The sequence below is a fragment of the Drosophila persimilis genome, unplaced genomic scaffold (assembly GCF_003286085.1).
Source record: "Drosophila persimilis strain 14011-0111.01,24,50 unplaced genomic scaffold, DperRS2 tig00000002-arrow-pilon, whole genome shotgun sequence".
Taxonomy (NCBI): Eukaryota; Metazoa; Arthropoda; class Insecta; order Diptera; family Drosophilidae; genus Drosophila; species Drosophila persimilis.
Genome location: NW_020825289.1, coordinates 21,872,935 through 21,893,838, shown reverse-complemented (window position 1 = coordinate 21,893,838; position 20,904 = coordinate 21,872,935). Strand labels below are relative to the sequence as shown.

The 20,904-nt window shown below is 46.9% G+C and overlaps 1 protein-coding gene across 1 annotated transcript; it reads right to left on the bottom strand.

Moving 5' to 3' along the window:
* Window positions 1-39: 39 nt before the first annotated feature.
* LOC6601354 (titin) lies at window positions 40-20,167 on the bottom strand. Its single transcript, XM_026985657.1, has 11 exons — window positions 20,017-20,167; window positions 19,598-19,889; window positions 18,968-19,452; window positions 18,797-18,888; window positions 18,150-18,362; window positions 7,895-18,090; window positions 3,796-7,528; window positions 1,788-2,720; window positions 1,050-1,607; window positions 158-940; window positions 40-83 (listed from the first exon to the last, which is right to left on the bottom strand). The coding sequence occupies exons 1-11, from the start codon at window positions 20,106-20,108 to the stop codon at window positions 40-42; spliced, it is 17,421 nt and encodes a 5,806-aa protein (XP_026841458.1). The 5' UTR covers window positions 20,109-20,167.
* Window positions 20,168-20,904: the final 737 nt, after the last annotated feature.

The following is a 20,904-nucleotide window of genomic DNA, read 5'->3' as shown; positions in this document are numbered from 1 at the left end:
ACCTCAATCGCGATCGTCGGACATCACAATACACACACGTCACACACACATATAGCACATATAGCAGTCGTGTAACCAGAACACTTAGGGACATAGTATATCCACAGAGTAAAGACATCCACGATATAGAGTGCAACATTGAGAGAAGAGCAAATACCTCGCAGGGGCAGGGCGAATATGGGCTCCGATTCGTCGCCATCGGTTTGTGCCGCATACACTTTGAAGTAGCAAGAGGTTTCGATTTCGCTGAGTTCGTTCTTGGCCACGCACTTGTAGACGCCCGAGTCGGCAGTGGTGGCATTCTCGATCGCTAGAATTGCTTTGCCCTCCTCCGACAGGTTCTTGATGTTGCCACCAACCACCACCCACTTGTCGTCCTTCATCCAGCGGGTGCTGGGCGAGGGTCCAATGACAGTGGCCACAAACTTAATGGTGGACCCCTCAAGAGCCATGCGATCACGAAGCTGAGTGGCAAACGAGAGCTTCTGCTTAGCAGGGACCAGTGGCTCTGGGGAGGGACGCACTGGTCGGAGGCGCGCCTGTTCGGCCTCCGCCTCGGCACGCCTCTGATCCGACTCGGCCATGGACTTGAGGGCCGCATCCATTTGCCTCTTGGCATGCTTCAAGCTGTCCAGCTGGATCCTGTCGCGGGCATGGAAGATGCCCGGGACATGGTAGTGCAGATTCTTGGCCACCTCCACAGTGTGATTGATCTGAACCTCGCCGATGGAATTGATAGCCTTCAGAGTGTAGATACCGCCGTCCTTGTTGCCGGGCTTATAGATCAGCAGCTTGCAGACACCGTGCGCCTCCTCCAGCATGGTGAACTTGTAGCTAGGCTTCACCTGGAAGGCACCGCGCCACCATGTGATGACCGGTCGGGGCACACCATGGACATGGCACTCGATGGTCAGCTCATCGTCGCGCAAATGATAGTACTCTGGAAGAGGCAAAGAAAAGCTACAGCACAGAACTTAGGGATGCACCAAAGGCGAACGCGAACGCGAAGGCGAACCAAAAACCGAGCACGCTCACTCGCCGACATATACCTTTGATATACTGAATGGTGGGTGGTTTCGGTTCATCCTTAAACACCTCGTAGACGGTGACAATGCACGAGGAGGTCACCTCGTCGTTCTGGTTCGAAATCACGCACGAATACTCGCCAGAGTCCAGGATGTTTGTGTTGAGCACCTCTAGGACAAGGATATTGTTGTTGTTCGAGATGCGATGGCAACCATCGCGCTCAAGCTGCCGGCGGTCCTTGAACCACTTGGCTGATAGCTCGGGGCCATCAACGGCACAGGCCAGGCGCACACTCTGGCCGCACTCGACCGTGCGATCAGAGAGGAAATTTATAAACTTGGGCCGGCGACCCTGCTCCCGGCGATTCTGCCAGTCGGCGTCGCGCTCCTTTTCGCTGATGCGCTTGGCCATGCTGTACTTGCGCATCTGCTGCATGAACTCCTCGCCCTCGATGGCGGCGATGCGCTGCCAGCGCTCCTCCTCGTGGGGATCGGGACGAACGAAGTCATCGGAGGAGTCGCTGCCACGACGTTTCTCTTTCTTCAAGTCGACCACTACGTCCTCCTCTTCTTCGGCGAGATCTTCGGGATTTTCTTCAGCATTCTCGTCGGGGTATTCGTTTTCCTCGTCTCCGTAGCCAGCCTCGGTGCCATCCTCGCCCTCCTCTGGTGGCTCCTCTTCCTCCTCGGCCTCCTCCAGTGCCCGCTGCTCGGCCTCCAGGCGTTCCTGCTCCTCCTGCTCCTCCTTCTCGGCCTGCAGACGTTTCTGCCGCTCCTCAAAGGTCTCGCCCTTAGGCTTCGCCCGGTTGGCCTCCTCTTCGGCGGCCTTGGCAGCCGCCTTGGCCTGCTCCTCCATTTGGAGCACCATCTTGCTCTTCTTTGGCGGTGGCTTGGGTCCCGCCTGCTGCTGCTGCTCGAACATCTTCTTGCTAGCCTTCTGGCCGCCGCCAATCTCTAGCTTCAAGCTCAATTTCGGACTGGGTGACTTCTCCTTCTTCTCCTTCTTCTTGGGAGGAGCCTTCTTCTTGCCCTTCTTGACGGGCTCGTCATCGTCGAGATCCAAACTGTCCTCCCGATCATCGAGGCCGTCAACAATATCTTCGCTGTCCGATGTCATGTCGACGGACTTGCGCGCGACACGGGGCTTCCTGGCCTTCTTCTCCTTCTTCTTGGGCTTCACCTCCTCGAGGATCTCCTCCTCATCGAACTCTTCGTACTCTTCCACGACGTAGATAACCTCAACGTTGGACACATCCATTACGGCAGCGCGATCGATTACCGACAAGTCAGATGTTATGTAACGCACGGGCTTCTGCACATCCAACGGCTCGGAGATATCCATGACGAGGGCGCGATCGAAAACGGCAATGTTGCACGTGGTCTGGCTCTTTATGTCCCGCCCCAATTCGAAAGGAGTCTTCTCCTTCTCCTCGCGATTCAGGAACGGCGTAATGCTGCGCCACGTCGAGGGCGTGGCACTGCGTCGGGTCATATAGAGGGTGAACGGTGTCTGACTCCGGCCGTGTATCGGCGTGGAGCTGCGTCCGCGTAAGCTTCCCGGAGTTGGTGATTTGAGTTTTCGCTTTTTTTGCGTTGGCACCTGCAAGGTGTCCTGGGCTGCTGGCGCATCTGGTTCGGCAGATGCCCGTGGCTCGATATCTCCATCCGTTTCTCCCATTTTTATTGGTCTCGGACCTTTTTTTGAAAGGTGTTTTATGGAAGGATAACGAGGGAATGGAGTTCGTTATGTTAAACCGATAAAAATTATATCCGTCCGACTTTATATACTATATAGCCCGCAACGGTTCGATCGATAGTTTTTTAGGACGTGAGACGTCCGCTCGAAGCAAAAGAAGATTCACGACTGTCACCGAACGTGGTGAAATATTCGAAAATACATTCCTTCTCGAATCGCATCGAACCGAACCAATCTGTTCCGATCTGATCCTCATTCCCAATCAATTGTTATGCTAGAAACTATTTTACGAATTCTGTTTTGTTTCGCCGAGAAGTGTTCGCACAATCACACGAGCACACACATGCAACATTCAGTGCCAAAATGCATTTCTATTTAAATACTTTTCCACTTTTAATGAATGCAGGCAGTAAATGCAAATGCAAATTCAATTATATAAATGAGGCGGCGCGCGGCTGCCATTCGAATTAAACGATCTATTTAAATAGGTTTCTATTTAAATGCTATGATAATGATGGACCTCCGTGATGCCTTATTTACCTTCAAATCTCAACACATGCCATATTTGCGAACCGAAAGTGTAGAACGATTTGTTGAGTTTTTTATTAGTCAATGCCCAAGGAATACACGCAAATTAAAAGTTATTATTATTATTAGTTGTTCTGGGTTGTTACTATTCGACATGAGGCGTTGCCTATTTAGGCGCCACACCCTTTGTCGTGCGATTATCATTGGAGTGTAAACCGGAAACACTATGCATTCCTTTTCTCAGGAGATTTTTGTACTCTCAATTGACAAAATATTTCTCAAGCCAAATATATACCTGCATAGTATGTATTATATAAATATAATATAATATAATTAGTACTTAGTCAAGAGCAGCCTTACACACACTTGCTTCCTATATACTATGCCTATTTACTTTATACCTTATACAATAAATGTGTACGTGTATGCCAAGTCAAGATGCATAAATGCAAAGAATTGAAATATTTCACTTTAATTGAGTTTTAAATTCGGGCATTAGATCACTAGGTAGAATAGGTAGAACAGGGCATGATTGCCGCCACTTACCTCGAATGTTGCGTGTAAATATTGGCGGGGTGCCAAATTTGCTCGAAGGTGCTTCGTATATAGTCACAAGACAGCTAGTTTCGACTTCTCCATTTTGGTTGGACGCTATGCAGCGGTAGATGCCAGAATCATTTAGTTCGGCCGATTTAATTTCAAGGCACGAGAGGCCGTCGTTCAATGTTTTCCTGTACTTGGCCCCATTCTCGATCGGAGTGTTCTGCTTAAACCACTCCACCCTCATATCGTGTCCAGATAGCCCGCAGGTCAACTTAAGATCACTGCCCGACGCCGTATTTCGATTGGTTAACTGTATGTCCACGGTGGGTTTACGCTTAGCACTACGTGATTCCTTTCTATCCTTGTACTCCGAGTCCATTGATTTATAGGATCGCGTACTAATGGCGTCAGCAGGTTCATCCACTCTTTGATTTCTCTCAACATCACATTGAGAGCTAGGTTTTCTTTCGTCAATAATATTGTCTTCAGAAACAATTTTTCTTGATTCTGATCTATGAGCTGTCTCTATTGAGACTTTCTCGGATGTCTTCACCTCAACGGCCTCGATTACTTCCACTTTCTTAGAGTCGTGTTCGGCTTCCTTCTCAGTCGGCTTTTGTTTCTTGTAATCCAGTTTCTCCGGGGCATCCGTCTTCGTGACTTCTTTTAACTTTTCTTCGAACATCTTTTCAGTAACAACCTCAGATTCTTCTGACTTCTGGACAGTATTTTCGGCATCCTTCTCAGTTTGCTTCTGTTTCTTGTCATCCAGTGGTTTCTCCTCGAGTTTTTGCTTCTCCAACGCCATTGCTTTCTGTACCTTAGCCTTGGAATCCCTAACATCCGCTTTCTTGCTTTCTTCAACCTGTTCTTCAGATGTTTTTTCAGCAATAACCTCAGATTCCTCTGCCTTCTGGACCATCTTTTCGGCATCCTTCTCAGTTTGCTTCTGTTTCTTCTCATCCAGTTGTTTCTCCTCAAGTTGATGCTTCTCCAGAGCCTTTGCTTTCTGTGACCTAGCCTTGGAATCCTTGACATCTGCCTTCTTGCTTTCTTCTACCTGTTCTTTAGATATTTTTTCAGCAATAACCTCAGATTCTTCTGCCTTCTGGACCATCTTTTCGGCATCCTTCTCAGTTTGTTTCTGCTTCTTCTCATCCAGTTGTTTCTCCTCGAGCTCTTGCTTCTCCAACGCCTCTGCTTTCTGGGCCTTAGCCTCGGAATCCTTGACATCGGCCTTCTTGTTTTTTTCAACCTCCTCTTTGGATTTCTTTTCAGCAACAACATCAGATCCTTCTGCCTTCTGGGCCATCTTTTCAGCATCCTTCTCAGTTTGCTTCTGTTTCTTCTCATCCAGTTGTTTCTCCTCAAGTTGATGCTTCTCCAGAGCCTTTGCTTTCTGTGACCTAGCCTTGGAATCCTTGACATCTGCCTTCTTGCTTTCTTCTACCTGTTCTTTAGATATTTTTTCAGCAATAACCTCAGATTCTTCTGCCTTCTGGACCATCTTTTCGGCATCCTTCTCAGTTTGTTTCTGCTTCTTCTCATCCAGTTGTTTCTCCTCGAGCTCTTGCTTCTCCAACGCCTCTGCTTTCTGGGCCTTAGCCTCGGAATCCTTGACATCGGCCTTCTTGTTTTTTTCAACCTCCTCTTTGGATTTCTTTTCAGCAACAACCTCAGATCCTTCTGCCTTCTGGGCCATCTTTTCAGCATCCTTCTCAGTTTGCTTCTGTTTCTTCTCATCCAGTTGTTTCTCCTCAAGTTGATGCTTCTCCAGAGCCTTTGCTTTCTGTGACCTAGCCTTGGAATCCTTGACATCTGCCTTCTTGTTTTCTTCTACCTGTTCTTTAGATATTTTTTCAGCAATAACCTCAGATTCTTCTGCCTTCTGGACCATCTTTTCGGCATCCTTCTCAGTTTGTTTCTGCTTCTTCTCATCCAGTTGTTTCTCCTCGAGCTCTTGCTTCTCCAACGCCTCTGCCTTCTGGGCCTTAGCCTCGGAATCCTTGACATCGGCCTTCTTGTTTTTTTCAACCTCCTCTTTGGATTTCTTTTCAGCAACAACCTCAGATCCTTCTGCCTCCTGGGCCATCTTTTCGGCATCCTTCTCAGTTTGCTTCTGTTTCTTGTCCTCAAGTTGTTTCTCCTCGAGTTGTTGCTTCTCCAGAGCCTTTGCTTTTCCTGCCATAGCCTCGGAATCCTTGACATCGGCCTTCTTGTTTTTTTCAACCTCCTCTTTGGATTTCTTTTCAGCAACAACCTCAGATCCTTCTGCCTCCTGGGACATCTTTTCGGCATCCTTCTCAGTTTGCTTCTGTTTCTTGTCCTCAAGTTGTTTCTCCTCGAGTTGTTGCTTCTCCAGAGCCTTTGCTTTCTGTGCCTTAGCCTCGGAAACCTTGACATCGGCCTTCTTGTTTTCTTCAACCTCCTCTTTGGATTTCTTTTCAGCAACAACCTCAGATCCTTCTGCCTTCTGGGCCATCTTTTCGGCATCCTTCTCAGTTTTCTTCTGTTTCTTCCCATCCAGTTGTATCTCCTCGAGTTCTTGCTTCTCCAGTGCCTTTCCTTTCTGTGCCTTAGCCTCGGCATCCTTGACATCTGCCTTCTTGCTTTCTTCTACCTGTTCTTCAGATATTTTTTCAGCAATAACTTCAGATTCTTCTGCCTTCTGGACCATCTTTTCGGCATCCTTCTCAGTTTGCTTGTGTTTCTTGTCATCCAGTTGTTTCTCCTCGAGTTGTTGCTTCTCCAGTGCCTTTGCTTTCTGTACCTTAGCCTCGGAATCCTTGACATCGGCCTTCTTGCTTTCTTCTACCTGTTCTTCAGATATTTTTTCAGCAATAACTTCAGATTCTTCTGCCTTCTGGACCATCTTTTCGGCATCCTTCTCAGTTTGTTTCTGTTTCTTGTCATCGAGTTGTTTATCCTCGAGTTGTTGCTTCTCCAGAGCCTTTGCTTTCTGTGCCGTAGCCTTGGAATCTTTGACATCGACCTTCTTGCTTTCTTCAACCTTTTCTTCGGGTATCTTTTCAGCAACAACCTCAGAATCGTCTGCCTGTTGGGTAATTTTTTTGGCATAGTCCGCAGCTTTCTTTTGTGTTTTCTCATCCAGTTGTTTCTCTTCGAGTTCAGACATCTTTTCAGAAAGAACGTCAGAGAGTTTAGCTTTCTTGGCCTTGTCTGCATCCTCTTCAGCGTGCGTCTGCATCTTATCATCCAGTTGCTGTTCTTGGATGGATTGTTTCTCCAAAGTCTTAGCCTCTGAAAGTTTTGATTCTTCATCAAGTTTCTTGATATCTTCCACCTTTTCTACGGATATCTGTTTGGTAAGAAGTTCAGGCTCTGTAATTTCTTCTGCTTCCTTATGTTGACTTTGTTTGCCAATCAAGTCTTTCAGATCTTCACAAATGTTCAACATCTTCTGCGTAACATTGTGAATCTTTCCATGGACAATAGCAGTATGAAGATCTCCTTGTTTCTTTTCAATATAGTCATACTCGCCGAGCAAAATCGTCTTAATTTCATCAATCTTTGGCTTTAAGATTTCCGTCTTTTCGTCTAGTAGGTCATCAAGTATTATAAAAATGTCCATTAGATTCTGTTGCAAGCTGATCATCTTTTCAGATGACTTATCTAAATGTTGCGTAGACTGAATTTTCTCAGAAATCCTTTCCAGACTAACTAGTTTCGGCACCAACAAGGATGGTTTGGTGATCATGTCGCTCTCGTCGATAAGCTGAATGGAAGCTTTAGTTAAAATTACATTTGTCTTAATTTCCTTAAGATAGTTGTGAATTAGTTGCTCAGCAGCGTCTGGGCAGGCCGCAAGAAGGTCTTCGATAAACTCTTCCGCGAGTTGCTTATCATATTGTTCATTGCCTGGCTTTCCGTCATAGGTGTGAACGATATGTTCTCGTAATTTAAAAATGGACTTGGCTACCTTGTCAACATCACTGAGATTTTCGATAATATCTTGGCTTTCTGTTACAATTGATTGGAATGCCTCGTTATGTATGCCGAGAGCAACCGCCTGGGATATAATCAATAACTTTTCCTTTAAAGTATCTAGACTTTGGGCCTTCTTATCAGCTTCTGTCTCAACCTGCTTTAGCCTTTTTTCAACCACTTCTTGTTCCTCGTTAAATTGCCTCTCCAAAACCGATTGTTCTTGGGGTTCTTCAGAAACGTCTGCTTTCTTGGCTTTTTCTACGTCCTTCTCATCCTGCTTTTGCTTGATCTCATTCAGTTGTTTTGCTGAGACAGACTGTTTGTCCAAAGCCTTTGTCCCTTGAGGCTTGGATGTCGGATCCGTAACAATAGTTTTGATTATTTCTTCTGTCGGTTCGTCAGAAACCTTTTCAGTCAGAGCTTCGGATACCTCCCCTTTCTGGGCCATCTTTTCGGCATCCTTCTCAGTTTGCTTCTGTTTCTTGTCATCCAGTTGTTTCTCCTCGAGTTGTTGCTTCTCCAAAGACTTTGCTTTCTGTGCCTTAGCCTCGGAATCCTTGACATCGGCCTTCTTGCTTTCTTCAAGTTTTTCTTCAGATATTTTTTCAGCAACAACCTCAGATTCTTCTGCCTTCTGGACCATCTTTTCGGCATCCTTCTCAGTTTGCTTCTCTTTCTTCTCATCCAGTTGTATCTCCTCGAGTTCTTGCTTTTCCAGTGCCTTTTCTTTCTGCGCCTTAGCCTCGGCAACCTTGACATCGGCCTTCTTGATTTCTTCTACCTGTTCGTCAGATATTTTTTCAGCAACAACCTCAGATTCTTCTGCCTTCTGGACCATCTTTTCGGCATCCTTCTCAGTTTGCTTCCGTTTCTTCTCATCCAGTTGTTTCTCCTCGATTTCTTGCTTCTCCAGAGCCGTTGCTTTCTGTGCCTTAGCCTCGGCATCCTTGACATCAGCCTTCTTGCTTTCTTCAAGTTTTTCTTCAGATATTTTTTCAGCAACAACCTCAGATCCTTCTGCCTTCTGGGCCATCTTTTCGGCATCCTTCTCAGTTTGCTTCTGTTTCTTGTCATCCAGTTGTTTCTCCTCGAGTTCTTGCTTCTCCAGAGCCTTTGCTATCTGTGCCTTAGCCTCGACATCCTTGACATCTGCCTTCTTGTTTTCTTCAAGTTTTTCTTCAGATATTTTTTCAGCAACAACCTCAGATCCTTCTGCCTTCTGGACCATCTTTTCGGCATCCTTCTCAGTTTGCTTCTGTTTCTTGTCATCCAGTAGTTTCTCCTCGAGTTGTTGCTTCTCCAAAGACTTTGCTTTCTGTGCCTTAGCCTCGGCATCCTTGACATCTGCCTTTTTGCTTTCTTCAAGTTTTTCTTCAGATATTTTTTCAGAAACAACCTCAGATCCTTCTGCCTTCTGGACCATCTTTTCGGCATCCTTCTCAGTTTGCTTCTGTTTCTTCTCATCCAGTTGTTTCTCCTCGATTTCTTGCTTCTCCAGAGCCTTTGCTTTCTGTGCCTTAGCCTCGGCATCCTTGACATCTGCCTTCTTGCTTTCTTCAAGTTTTTCTTCAGATATTTTTTCAGCAACAACCTCAGATCCTTCTGCCTTCTGGACCATCTTTTCGGCATCCTTCTCAGTTTGCTTCTGTTTCTTCTCATCCAGTTGTTTCTCCTCGATTTCTTGCTTCTCCAGAGCCTTTGCTTTCTGTGCCTTAGCCTCGGCATCCTTGACATCTGCCTTCTTGCTTTCTTCAAGTTTTTCTTCAGATATTTTTTCAGCAACAACCTCAGATTCTTCTGCCTTCTGGACCATCTTTTCGGCACCCTTCTCAGTTTGCTTCTGTTTCTTCTCATCCAGTTGTTTCTCCTCGAGTTCTTGCTTCTCCAGAGACTTTGCTATCTGTGCCTTAGCCTCGGCATCCTTGACATCTGCCTTCTTGCTTTCTTCAAGTTTTTCTTCAGATATTTTTTCAGCAACAACCTCAGATTCTTCTGCCTTCTGGACCATCTTTTCGGCATCCTTCTCAGTTTGCTTCTCTTTCTTCTCATCCAGTTGTTTATCCTCGAGTTCTTGCTTCTCCAGTGCCTTTTCTTTTTGTGCCTTAGCCTCGGCAACCTTGACATCGGCCTTCTTGCTTTCTTCTACCTGTTCGTCAGATATTTTTTCAGCAACAACCTCAGATTCTTCTGCCTTCTGGACCATATTTTCGGCATCCTTCTCAGTTTGCTTCTGTTTCTTCCCATCCAGTTGTTTCTCCTCGAGTTCTTGCTTCTCCAGTGCCTTTCCTTTCTGTGCCTTAGCCTCGGCATCCTTGACATCTGCCTTCTTGCTTTCTTCTGCATGTTCGTCAGATATTTTTTCAGCAACAACCTCAGATTCTTCTGCCTTCTGGACCATCTTTTCGGCATCCTTCTCAGTTTGCTTCTTTTTCTTCCCATCCAGTTGTTTCTCCTCGAGTTCTTGCTTCTCCAGAGCCTTTGCTTTTCCTGCCATAGCCTCGGAATCCTTGACATCGGCCTTCTTGCTTTCTTCTACCTGTTCGTCAGATATTTTTTCAGCAACAACCTCAGATTCTTCTGCCTTCTGGACCATCTTTTCGGCATCCTTCTCAGTTTGCTTCTGTTTCTTCCCATCCAGTTGTTTCTCCTCGAGTTCTTGCTTCTCCAGTGCCTTTTCTTTCTGTGCCTTAGCCTCGGCAACCTTGACATCGGCCTTCTTGCTTTCTTCTACCTGTTCGTCAGATATTTTTTCAGCAACAACCTCAGATTCTTCTGCCTTCTGGACCATCTTTTCGGCATCCTTCTCAGTTTGCTTCTGTTTCTTCCCATCCAGTTGTATCTCCTCGAGTTCTTGCTTCTCCAGTGCCTTTGCTTTTCCTGCCATAGCCTCGGAATCCTTGACATCGGCCTTCTTGCTTTCTTCTACCTGTTCGTCAGATATTTTTTCAGCAACAACCTCAGATTCTTCTGCCTTCTGGACCATCTTTTCGGCATCCTTCTCAGTTTGCTTCTGTTTCTTCCCATCCAGTTGTTTCTCCTCGAGTTCTTGCTTCTCCAGTGCCTTTGCTTTCTGTACCTTAGCCTCGGCATCCTTGACATCTGCCTTCTTGCTTTCTTCTACCTGTTCTTCAGATATTTTTTCAGCAATAACTTCAGATTCTTCTGCCTTCTGGACCATCTTTTCGGCATCCTTCTCAGTTTGCTTGTGTTTCTTGTCATCCAGTTGTTTCTCCTCGAGTTGTTGCTTCTCCAGTGCCTTTGCTTTCTGTACCTTAGCCTCGGAATCCTTGACATCGGCCTTCTTGCTTTCTTCTACCTGTTCTTCAGATATTTTTTCAGCAATAACTTCAGATTCTTCTGCCTTCTGGACCATCTTTTCGGCATCCTTCTCAGTTTGTTTCTGTTTCTTGTCATCGAGTTGTTTATCCTCGAGTTGTTGCTTCTCCAGAGCCTTTGCTTTCTGTGCCGTAGCCTTGGAATCTTTGACATCGACCTTCTTGCTTTCTTCAACCTTTTCTTCGGGTATCTTTTCAGCAACAACCTCAGAATCTTCTGCCTGTTGGGTAATTTTTTTGGCATAGTCCTCAGCTTTCTTTTGTGTTTTCTCATCCAGTTTTTTCTCTTCGAGTTCAGACATCTTTTCAGAAAGAACGTCAGAGAGTTTAGCTTTCTTGGCCTTGTCTGCATCCTCTTCAGCGTGCGTCTGCATCTTATCATCCAGTTGCTGTTCTTGGATGGATTGTTTCTCCAAAGTCTTAGCCTCTGAAAGTTTTGATTCTTCATCAAGTTTCTTGATATCTTCCACCTTTTCTACGGATATCTGTTTGGTAAGAAGTTCAGGCTCTGTAATTTCTTCTGCTTCCTTATGTTGAGTTTGTTTGCCAATCAAGTCTTTCAGATCTTCACAAATGTTCAACATCTTCTGCGTAACATTGTGAATCTTTCCATGGACAATAGCAGTATGAAGATCTCCTTGTTTCTTTTCAATATAGTCATACTCGCCGAGCAAAATCGTCTTAATTTCATCAATCTTTGGCTTTAAGATTTCCGTCTTTTCGTCTAGTAGGTCATCAAGTATTATAAAAATGTCCATTAGATTCTGTTGCAAGCTGATCATCTTTTCAGATGACTTATCTAAATGTTGCGTAGACTGAATTTTCTCAGAAATCCTTTCCAGATTAACTAGTTTCGGCACCAACAAGGATGGTTTGGTGAACATGTCGCTCTCGTCGATAAGCTGAATGGAAGCTTTAGTTAAAATTACATTTGTCTTAATTTCCTTAAGATAGTTGTGAATTAGTTGCTCAGCAGCGTCTGGGCAGGCCGCAAGAAGGTCTTCGATAAACCCTTCCGCGAGTTGCTTATCATATTGTTCATTTCCTGGCTTTCCGTCATAGGTGTGAACGATATGTTCTCGTAATTTAAAAATGGACTTGGATACCTTGTCAACATCACTGATATTTTCGATAATATCTTGGCTTTCTGTCACAATTGATTTCAATGCCTCGCTATTTGTGTTGAGAGCAAGTGCCTTGGATAGATCCAAGAACTTTTCCTTCAAAGTTTCTGACTTTTGTGTCTTCTTGTCAGCATCCTCCCCGGTGTGAATTTCTTTTTTAGTATCGGCCTGCAGTTCTTCAACTGGCATCCCACTTCCTTTGACCTCTTCTTCTGATATCTGTCCAGGAGTCTCAGATATATATCTATATCTATCTACATTTTGATCATCTTGCCTGACATCCTTCTCAGCTGACGGAATAGGTTCATCGATTACCTTTGGCTTTTTGGTTTCGGGTTCAGTGTCTTCCCAAAGGACCTCTTTCTCTTCTGATTCCTGTGCCGATTCCGATTCTTTATGGAGTTCAGCAAGTGAAACATTCAGTTCTGTTAGCTTCTCTTTGAGATTATTCAGTTGCAGCTGCAGGGTTTCTATGAGAGTGAATTGCTGTGCGGTTATCTGCGTTAGTTGAGGCTGACAAAGAATTTCTTTCTCTATTTGAATTAGTGTTGCTTCCAACTGAGCAATATCCTCCGTGTTTTCGTCGAGCAAAAGAATGCTTTGGGGATTGTTGGCTTGCAGTCCCTCCTCGATTTCAGTTAGGAAGGCTTTACCTGACGATACGTTTTCGATTATCATTCCAATGTCTATGGGCACTGTCTGTTCAAATGGAATCAGGTTCAGGGTGTTCAAGTCACCAGTAATGGAATCGATTTCCTGCAACAGTTCTATGATTCGAATCGAGTTCTCGTTGTTCTCAATGAAATCAAATACGGTCACCAGGCTGGTCTGGGTTTTTAGCAGGTCACCCAATAGTTCACTGCTGGCCGCTTCGCTAACCTCATTGAGACTTCTGAATGCAGCCATCAGACTAGTCTGTAGCTGAACTACTACCGCAGATGATTTATCAACATCAACGTTGGGTTGAGCGGCTACAGCTTGTATGGAATGCAAAAGATTCCCAATGGGTGCCTTCAGGGTGATAAGCTCCTGTGCTTCTGCACTCTGGCAATGGACAACGAAGTTCTTGAAGACTTGCTCGATTTTGCCAAACATCTCCTCTGCCAATTGTGTCTCTAGAACTGGCAAAGAAAGTAGTATGTCCTCGAAAGCACTCTCCACATTCTCCAAAGAGTCAACCAGTCCCGATTCGTAGGTGTGCACTAGACACTCCTTCAATTTGAACATGGTCCGAGCTATTTTCGCCTGAGCCAAGACAGTTTCCTGCTGATCGTTGTCCGAGACAAGGGCGGCTTGAATGCTCTTTAGATCTGACTTTAGCTGCTCCATTATTTCACCCACTTGCTGGAGTTCTTTGCTGGCATCGGTCTGGGTGACCTCCAGGCAGGCCTCGAGCTGTTTGATGCCACTCGCCACACCTTGCTTTATATTAAAAAATTCGACCATTGGCTCTTCCTCCACGGCAGCTACCCCTTGGATGTTATCCGAAACGGTTTGCTTATGCCCACTGGTCTTAAGGTCCGAGATATCGTCCTGCGTGGATAAATCGATGGCATGCTCCAACACATGAGTATCGATCTGTTCACAGTATTCCCTTACATCGCGCAGCTGTGTGGCCAATGTTTTAAGTTTTGAAAGTTCCAGTTCACTTATATTCTCGACTCCACTGTGGGCAATACACTCCTCCACATGCAGGACACAGCGCTCCAGGCTGCAGAGGGCCTCGGCAAAAGTGCCCTGATGACTGGACTCCGACAAAGAATGAGCAGCCTCCACGAAGTTTGTCTCCTGCACCAGAGCGATGCTGTTCTGTAGTGCCTGCATCTTGACTTTCACTGCATGGACCTGCTGGCCAGCATTGCTAGCTAGAGAAGTCACATCAACGTCTTCACAATAAGATAAAACCGAAGCTATTCCATGGTTTAGGTCTGCAAGCAAGGCACCTACATTTGGTATAGGTTTCTCGCCGCTTAAGGGCTCTGCTTCGGGCTCCGTGGGCAATGACTCTGCAATCGACTTTAGCACTGAGACATCGTCCAATGTTTCCGATAGATCTTCCACAGATGCCCTCAAAGGGTGAACTCTTTCGAGCACTTGAATCAGGCTAGTGAGCGGACCGGCTATGCTGAGTTTCTCGTCTGATCTCTGATTCTGTTGGCCAACAAGTTCGCTAAAATGATGAAGGGCATTTAAGAAATCACCTTCCAACTGAGCTGCTGGATTATCAAGGGCTCTGGCCAGGTCAGCAAAGCTTTTACCACACTCGAACAAGAGTCTGGATGTGTTTGCCTCGTTCACGTCGAGAGTACTCTCCGCCTCGCTGAAGGTTGCCAGCCCCTTGGCAATCTGCAGGATACGCAAAAGCGATACTTGAGCTTCGTTTGCGGATGCCTTGAGAATATCACTGGCTCTGGGGCTTTCAGTCATTTTGTTTAATGCCACCTGCAGTGTTTCAATGTTACTAATGGCCTCATCAAGGGAGACTTTTGTCTCGAGCACTCGCCGTAAAGCGCTAAATGATTTGTCCTGCTGCTGCGAGGCCTGCTGTTCATCCTCCTGTATCTCTTGCTGAAGAATCTTAAACTCGTGCTCTTCAATATCGATAATTGCGTTGCGAATGATGCTTCTAATGTTGTCGAGCGTTTGCAGTGCCTGCTGATCGGGCTCTCGTGCAATGAGTAGCAGGCCATGGCCCTTCTGGGTATTATCCTGCAACATGCTCAGTGGCTCAATTAGATCTGCTAACGAGCCGGAAATAGTCTTGACCTCTGTCTGGCGAATACAGTAGTTGAGTTCATCCACCGGCCGCTTGAGCCTGTCGAGCAGCTCCACGTGATGCCTGGTTATATCTCTGTCTAGGATGGTGCCAATCAATGCCGATAGCTCATCCTTCAGATTTAGCAAGCGGACTTTCACATTCGACGAGAGGCGAGGCGAAATCCTCTCAATGTTAGTTTCAAAATGTAAAACAGCCTGGGCAAACGACTGCAGGAGTTTTTGCGTATCGGCCACATCCAGTGCGGGCTCGGATCGGAGGTCTTGCTCTGCCACCTCAGTCATCGCGGCCTGGCCACTTTCCAGATCTTGTCCTAGCTGCGCCAGGCCATTCTGTATCTCCTGCAGGGGCGGCACCATCGATTCCACGGTGCTAACTGTAAGCATGCCTCCCTCCACACTGTCAGATTTCTCGTTAAGAATAACCTCGAGTCCCTTATTGAGCTCGAACAGCGGCGGCGTTACAATATCAAGGATGGCCATATTGATTTTCTGCTCCATCGACTCGGATCCTGCCAGGGATTCGGTCTTGTCTTCGATGGACTGCAGGGTACTCTGCAGCTGTTTAATGGGCTCCACAATGCTTTCGAGCACTTTCTGATGCACTTTCTTGTAGATCTGCTCCTCCGAGTCCTCCAGCGAGAGCTCCATCTCCACACGTTCCAGTGCCTCTTGTATCCTTGCCACTGGATGGCAAATCTCCTTGAGAGCGCTCGCTTCGCTGGGCAAATTGGCTTCCGATATGGTGGCAAAGGATACAGAGTCGGGCACATCCTGCATCTTCTCGACGGCTTCGGTAAAATGCTTAGCTGCCTCCAATTCCTGTGCCTCCTGAAGCAGTGCCTGCGACTTAATGGTGCCCTGGGTAATATCCAGCCCCTGCTGGATGTCATCGGCGGTGAGCTCTATTTGTGCCCTTAGGCACTCCGACTCAAATCGTCGGCTGACGATTTTCAGCTCTTCCAGGGCCCGCTTCATTTGATCTGCTACGCTGTCAATGATGCAGACACTGGTGCGCTGTATGAGCGTTGCCCCAGTCTCATCTATCTCCACACACTTTTCAATTACCTGCAAGCCCATGTGGAGTTTGCGTATGTCCTCGTCCATGGACTGGATGAGGCCATCGATCTGTGTCTCGCCAGAGTAGACGCGTAGCTTCGATTCGATTTGCTTGATAGGATCAATAATGTTACGGATGATTGCAATGCTCTGATCTGCGGCAGCCGCCGTCATCATCATGGTGGACTGCTCCACCACCTCGTTCTCCACTACCGTGAGATATTTCTCAATTACCTTGAGAAGCTTTGCTAGGGGCACTAGGGCCATAAGATTTCGATTGATTTCACTCTCGTCGGTGACTGCTTTTGGGTGGGATTTTGGGGTCACCAAGAGACCATCACCCACTGCACCGGAAATGTCCTGCAGCCGTGCCTCATCCTCATTGGTCTTTGATGAATCACTGTCGGCTGATGGCTTCTTGGACTTTTTCCTCTTTGGTGCCGACAATGACTCTGGGTCCTGCTCCGGACTGGCCTGAGATGCTGAATGGGTGGCCACCTTCTGTGATGTGGACATTTGGGCACTGGCAAAGGTCTGCAGATCCGATGTCTCTTCCTCCCCTTCCTGGCTACCCGATGCCGAGGCCTTGGACAGGCTGAAGAACTCATCTGTCTCAGTGGGTCGCGACTTTTTCCGCTTCCGTATGGGGGCCGACAGCGACAGTTCCTCCTCCATTTTCTCAAAGGATTCTTGCACATATTGCTGCGTCTCTTTGTCGAGTTTTCCTTCTCTTCCGGACGACCCATGCACTGTGATCTCTGTAATTGATATGTCATCCATATCCGCCTCGGTGCGCATATCCTCCTCATGGCTGAAATACTCGGGCGCTATATCAATGACAACAGCCTCCATCAGTAGCTTTCCCGACTGCGAAGTCTCCTTGACAAAGCGCAACGGTGGCAGCTCAACGATATTGTGCTCCGTCACGTGCTCAGATATTTGATCTGCATACATTTCGACAATTTTGAGGGCCTCCTCCTCGGTGAGATCCGGCGTTTCGTAGAGCGAAACGGAGACCTCTTTGCCATCGAAGGAGAATGACACATCACCCTTCTCGTCAATGGTTATGTCCCCAACGGGCGTCTCATACATCTGGGATGTGCGCTCCTCTTGAATTGTGGAGAGCGAGTAGTTCCTCTGCAGCTCGTTTTCGTGCTGCGGCTCACTCTTCTGGCCCTGGCTCTGACTTCTTTGGGCGTCCTCAAAGCCCAGCAGCGATGCAGAGCTGGCGACGACACCCATGCAATTCCTGGCCTCGCATGTGTACGTGCCCAGGCAGCAAGTGCCATCCTGGCCAGAGATGATTCGATGAATATCGCCGGGTTTCAGTTCCACACCATCCTTATACCACTTGAGCACCGGCTGGGGCACGCCAATGACCTTGCACTCGAGATTTACGGCTCCCTCCTCGGTGAGCACCGCTCTCAGACACTCGAGGAAGCGAGGCTTCTTATAGTGCCGGGGTATCTGAAGCTTAAGGAAGCAAGACGTTATGCTGGTGCCAAAATCATTGACGGCAACACACTTCCATTCGGCCTGATCCACAAACTCGACGGCCTTTATGTCCAGCAGCCAGCAGTCATCGTTCTCGCCACGATAGTGATTATATCTGTCGTTCGGATCGATGGGCAGCTCATCCCGAAACCAGGACAGTATGGGATCCGGGGTGGCCTTCACCACCACCTTGAACTGGAAGGGTTCGTTGATTTTGGCATCGGTGCTCTTTAGGCCCGTCAGAAACTTGGGTGCCTGGTTCTGTTGCGTGAATACCATGCGCTCCTCATCGGTAAGCTGATTTTGTATGTCCTCCACAGTGAGCACGGCCGTACTGCTCGTCTCTCCCATGCAGTTACGCGCAATGCAGCAGTAGGTCCCCAGGGAATTGGTTCCTGTCAGCTGGTAAACATCACCAGGCTTCAATTCATGGCCATCCTTGAACCATTTGAGCACTGGCGTTGGGAAGCCCACCACTTTACACTCAAAGGAGACAAGACCCTCTTCAGTTAGAACGGCACGAAGGCTCTCCATGAACCGAGGCTTGCGATAGTTTCTGGGAACTGTAAAGGAATTTATCAAAATTAATTTCGTAAAGAATCTCTCGTTAATCTTCACTCACTGTCCATGTTAACTGCACAGGTGGAGATGCCCACACATCCCTCAAAGCTGGTGACCACACATTTCCATTCCCCGGCATCGCAGGACTCCGATGGCTTAATCTCGATCATGTAGACGCCCAGGCCATCTTCAATCAGTTTATATCGCTCGGCGGTCTCCACACGTCCATCCGTGTTGTACCAACTGACGCTCTTGGGCCAGGGCGGCACCACCACTGAAAAGAAAACAATTTTAGCATACTCAAAGATATGATACAATGGTGAGAGCGAAAGGCGCGAGAACATTGTCTGTTGTTTGTCGCTCACTGCCTCCGCATTTTTTATTTCCTTCTCTCGGTAGGCAGGCAGCAAAGCAATTATCAGTTTTGTTTTGGTCGCGCACTCACTGTGATGCGATGCTGTTGACCTGCCTCAACATTTGAGGCATTCCAACCATTTAATCGAGTTCAAGTTTCTAGAGCACGATCGCCGTGGTCTAAAAACAAACAAGCGCCGGCGAGAATTGAACTATATTCGCAGATATACGAATACGAATGCGAGTGCGAACCACAAGTGTCCGAGTGCTCGAGAGAAAGATAAACAAAAATGCTTTGGCACTGGGCCAACAGGAGATCAGACACGAAACGAACGACGTCTGCGTATTGCTCACCTTGACAGCCGAGAATGATTGTCTCGCCGATGTGGATGCTCATGTCCCGCAGTTCGTTTGTGAATATCGGAGGCGGCGCATTGCTCGAAACGCTGCAGAAAGAGAAGCATCAGAATCAGCATCAACATCACTGAAGAGTTGCTGCACTAAAGAGTACTGCACTCGACTCACTTGTCCGCTGGCTTTAGAGAGCCCTCCCGACTGCCGCGTCCCACCACATGAACCTTGGAGCTAGAATAGGTGACGCCCATGCAGTTCCTCGCCTCGCAGGTGTACGTCCCGAGAGATGTGGGATCATCGGCATTGGCGGTCAGTGCAAAGATATCGCCAGCCTTGATCTCCTTGGAGTCCTTGAACCAGCGCAAGTGTGGCGTGGGCACCCCCACCACCTTGCACTCCAGCGAAACAGTTCCCTGTTCTGTCAGAACGGCCCGCAGCTCCTCCACAAACTCGGGCGTCTTGTACGCCTTGGGAACCAGCACGTTCATAGTGCCCAGACACGAGTTTCGACCGCCAAAATTTTCCGCCATCAGCATCCACTGACCGCCATCATCCAATGTCACGGGGCTCACTTCCAGGTAATGAAACGTGCCCTCGTTGATCTCTGTAATTCGATCATTCTCACACACTCTCCTGTCGTTTCTGTACCATGTAAGCTGCGAAATTGCATAATAATTAAGTGATTTGCAAATTATCTATTCTCAAAACTGTGTTGCAAAATGTCGACAATGAAGTATCGATAGTTGTATATCGGAGAGGCCATTTTCTTCGTTTTTGATTTGTTTTGGTTTTTTTGTGTACCTTAAGATCTGTTGAGCTGCGTATTTCGGTGAGGAGACGTGTTCGTGTACCCACTTTGACAGAGAGATCGACCAGGCGCCGCAGGAACACAGGCGGATCGTCTCCGGTCGATCTGTCCTCGACAATGAGTTCGACGTGCCTGCGCACCACATCGTTGCTTTTCGTTCGTGCGAACAGCGTGTAATGCCCGGCATCCTCCCGCTGCACGTGCTCCACGGCCAGCTGGACGGCATTGCTGGTTTGCGTTATCCGAAAGCGATCGGAGTTCTCAATGGGTATCTCCCCACGGCTCCTGAAAGTGAAAGATTAATGCCACACCAAGAAGTGGCCATGATCCGGTGTGAGTAGACGTAAAGGGGCAGTACGGAGCGGGAGAAAGAATAAAATCTATTTATGTATGGCTAAAATGTAGGATTCACCTTTTCCTGTAGACGGACGAGGCCGAGGACAGCGTGCCGTTGATCTGTTTATGTTCGTTGCACTGACAGCATTTGGAACATCCGTTGCCCATGGCGTTCGACTGGCTAGGGCCTGCTTATAATTTCTGTTCAAATAATAACCGCCCCGCCAGCTATTCGGTTCTCGTTCTCTTGTTCTCGTTCGCTATTTGCTTTTGATTGATTGATTTGTCTAATTTTAAAACATAAAAGAAGGCTAGATGCCTTCAACACTCTTGCAGTCCCAGATCGTAAATATGACAGCTATATGATTAAGTGATCAGATTTTAAACTGAAATTTGTAGTAAAATCATTTACAAAACATAAAGTTTGGTCTGCTTTTAGAAACAAGAAACTCTCACAAAGACTTGTTGTATGAGAACGATCAATCCTGGGCAATATATCAGATTTGTTGACTATCAAACTAAAGGACTAGCTTACTTATCGACAACACATGACTATATTCTTTAAATGATCGGAAATACACGCTTCTCTACGTGCTTCTCACTATCCCCAAGAGTATAATGAACATATAATACACGTACCCGCGTATCTATCGAAACGTCATTTATTTATTTTGGCAGGATTATTGACCAATAAAACAGAACCTCATAAAACAAAACAATGGAAGAGAAAGATGACTGAAAATATCTTTGAACCGAAACAAGAATGTTTATAAATAAATGCTCAAACTTTCGGCAGTGCGAGAATTAATTGAATTTTATTTATTTTTTTCGTATTTTCTTATTTAACACTTCACAAGAAGACGAAGACTCAGGCCGCAATAATTTAAAAGTTAGCTAGACAACGGCAAAAGCGTCGGGACGGCTTTTTGCCAAACTTATTTCGGGATGCGTATTTCATGTTGAG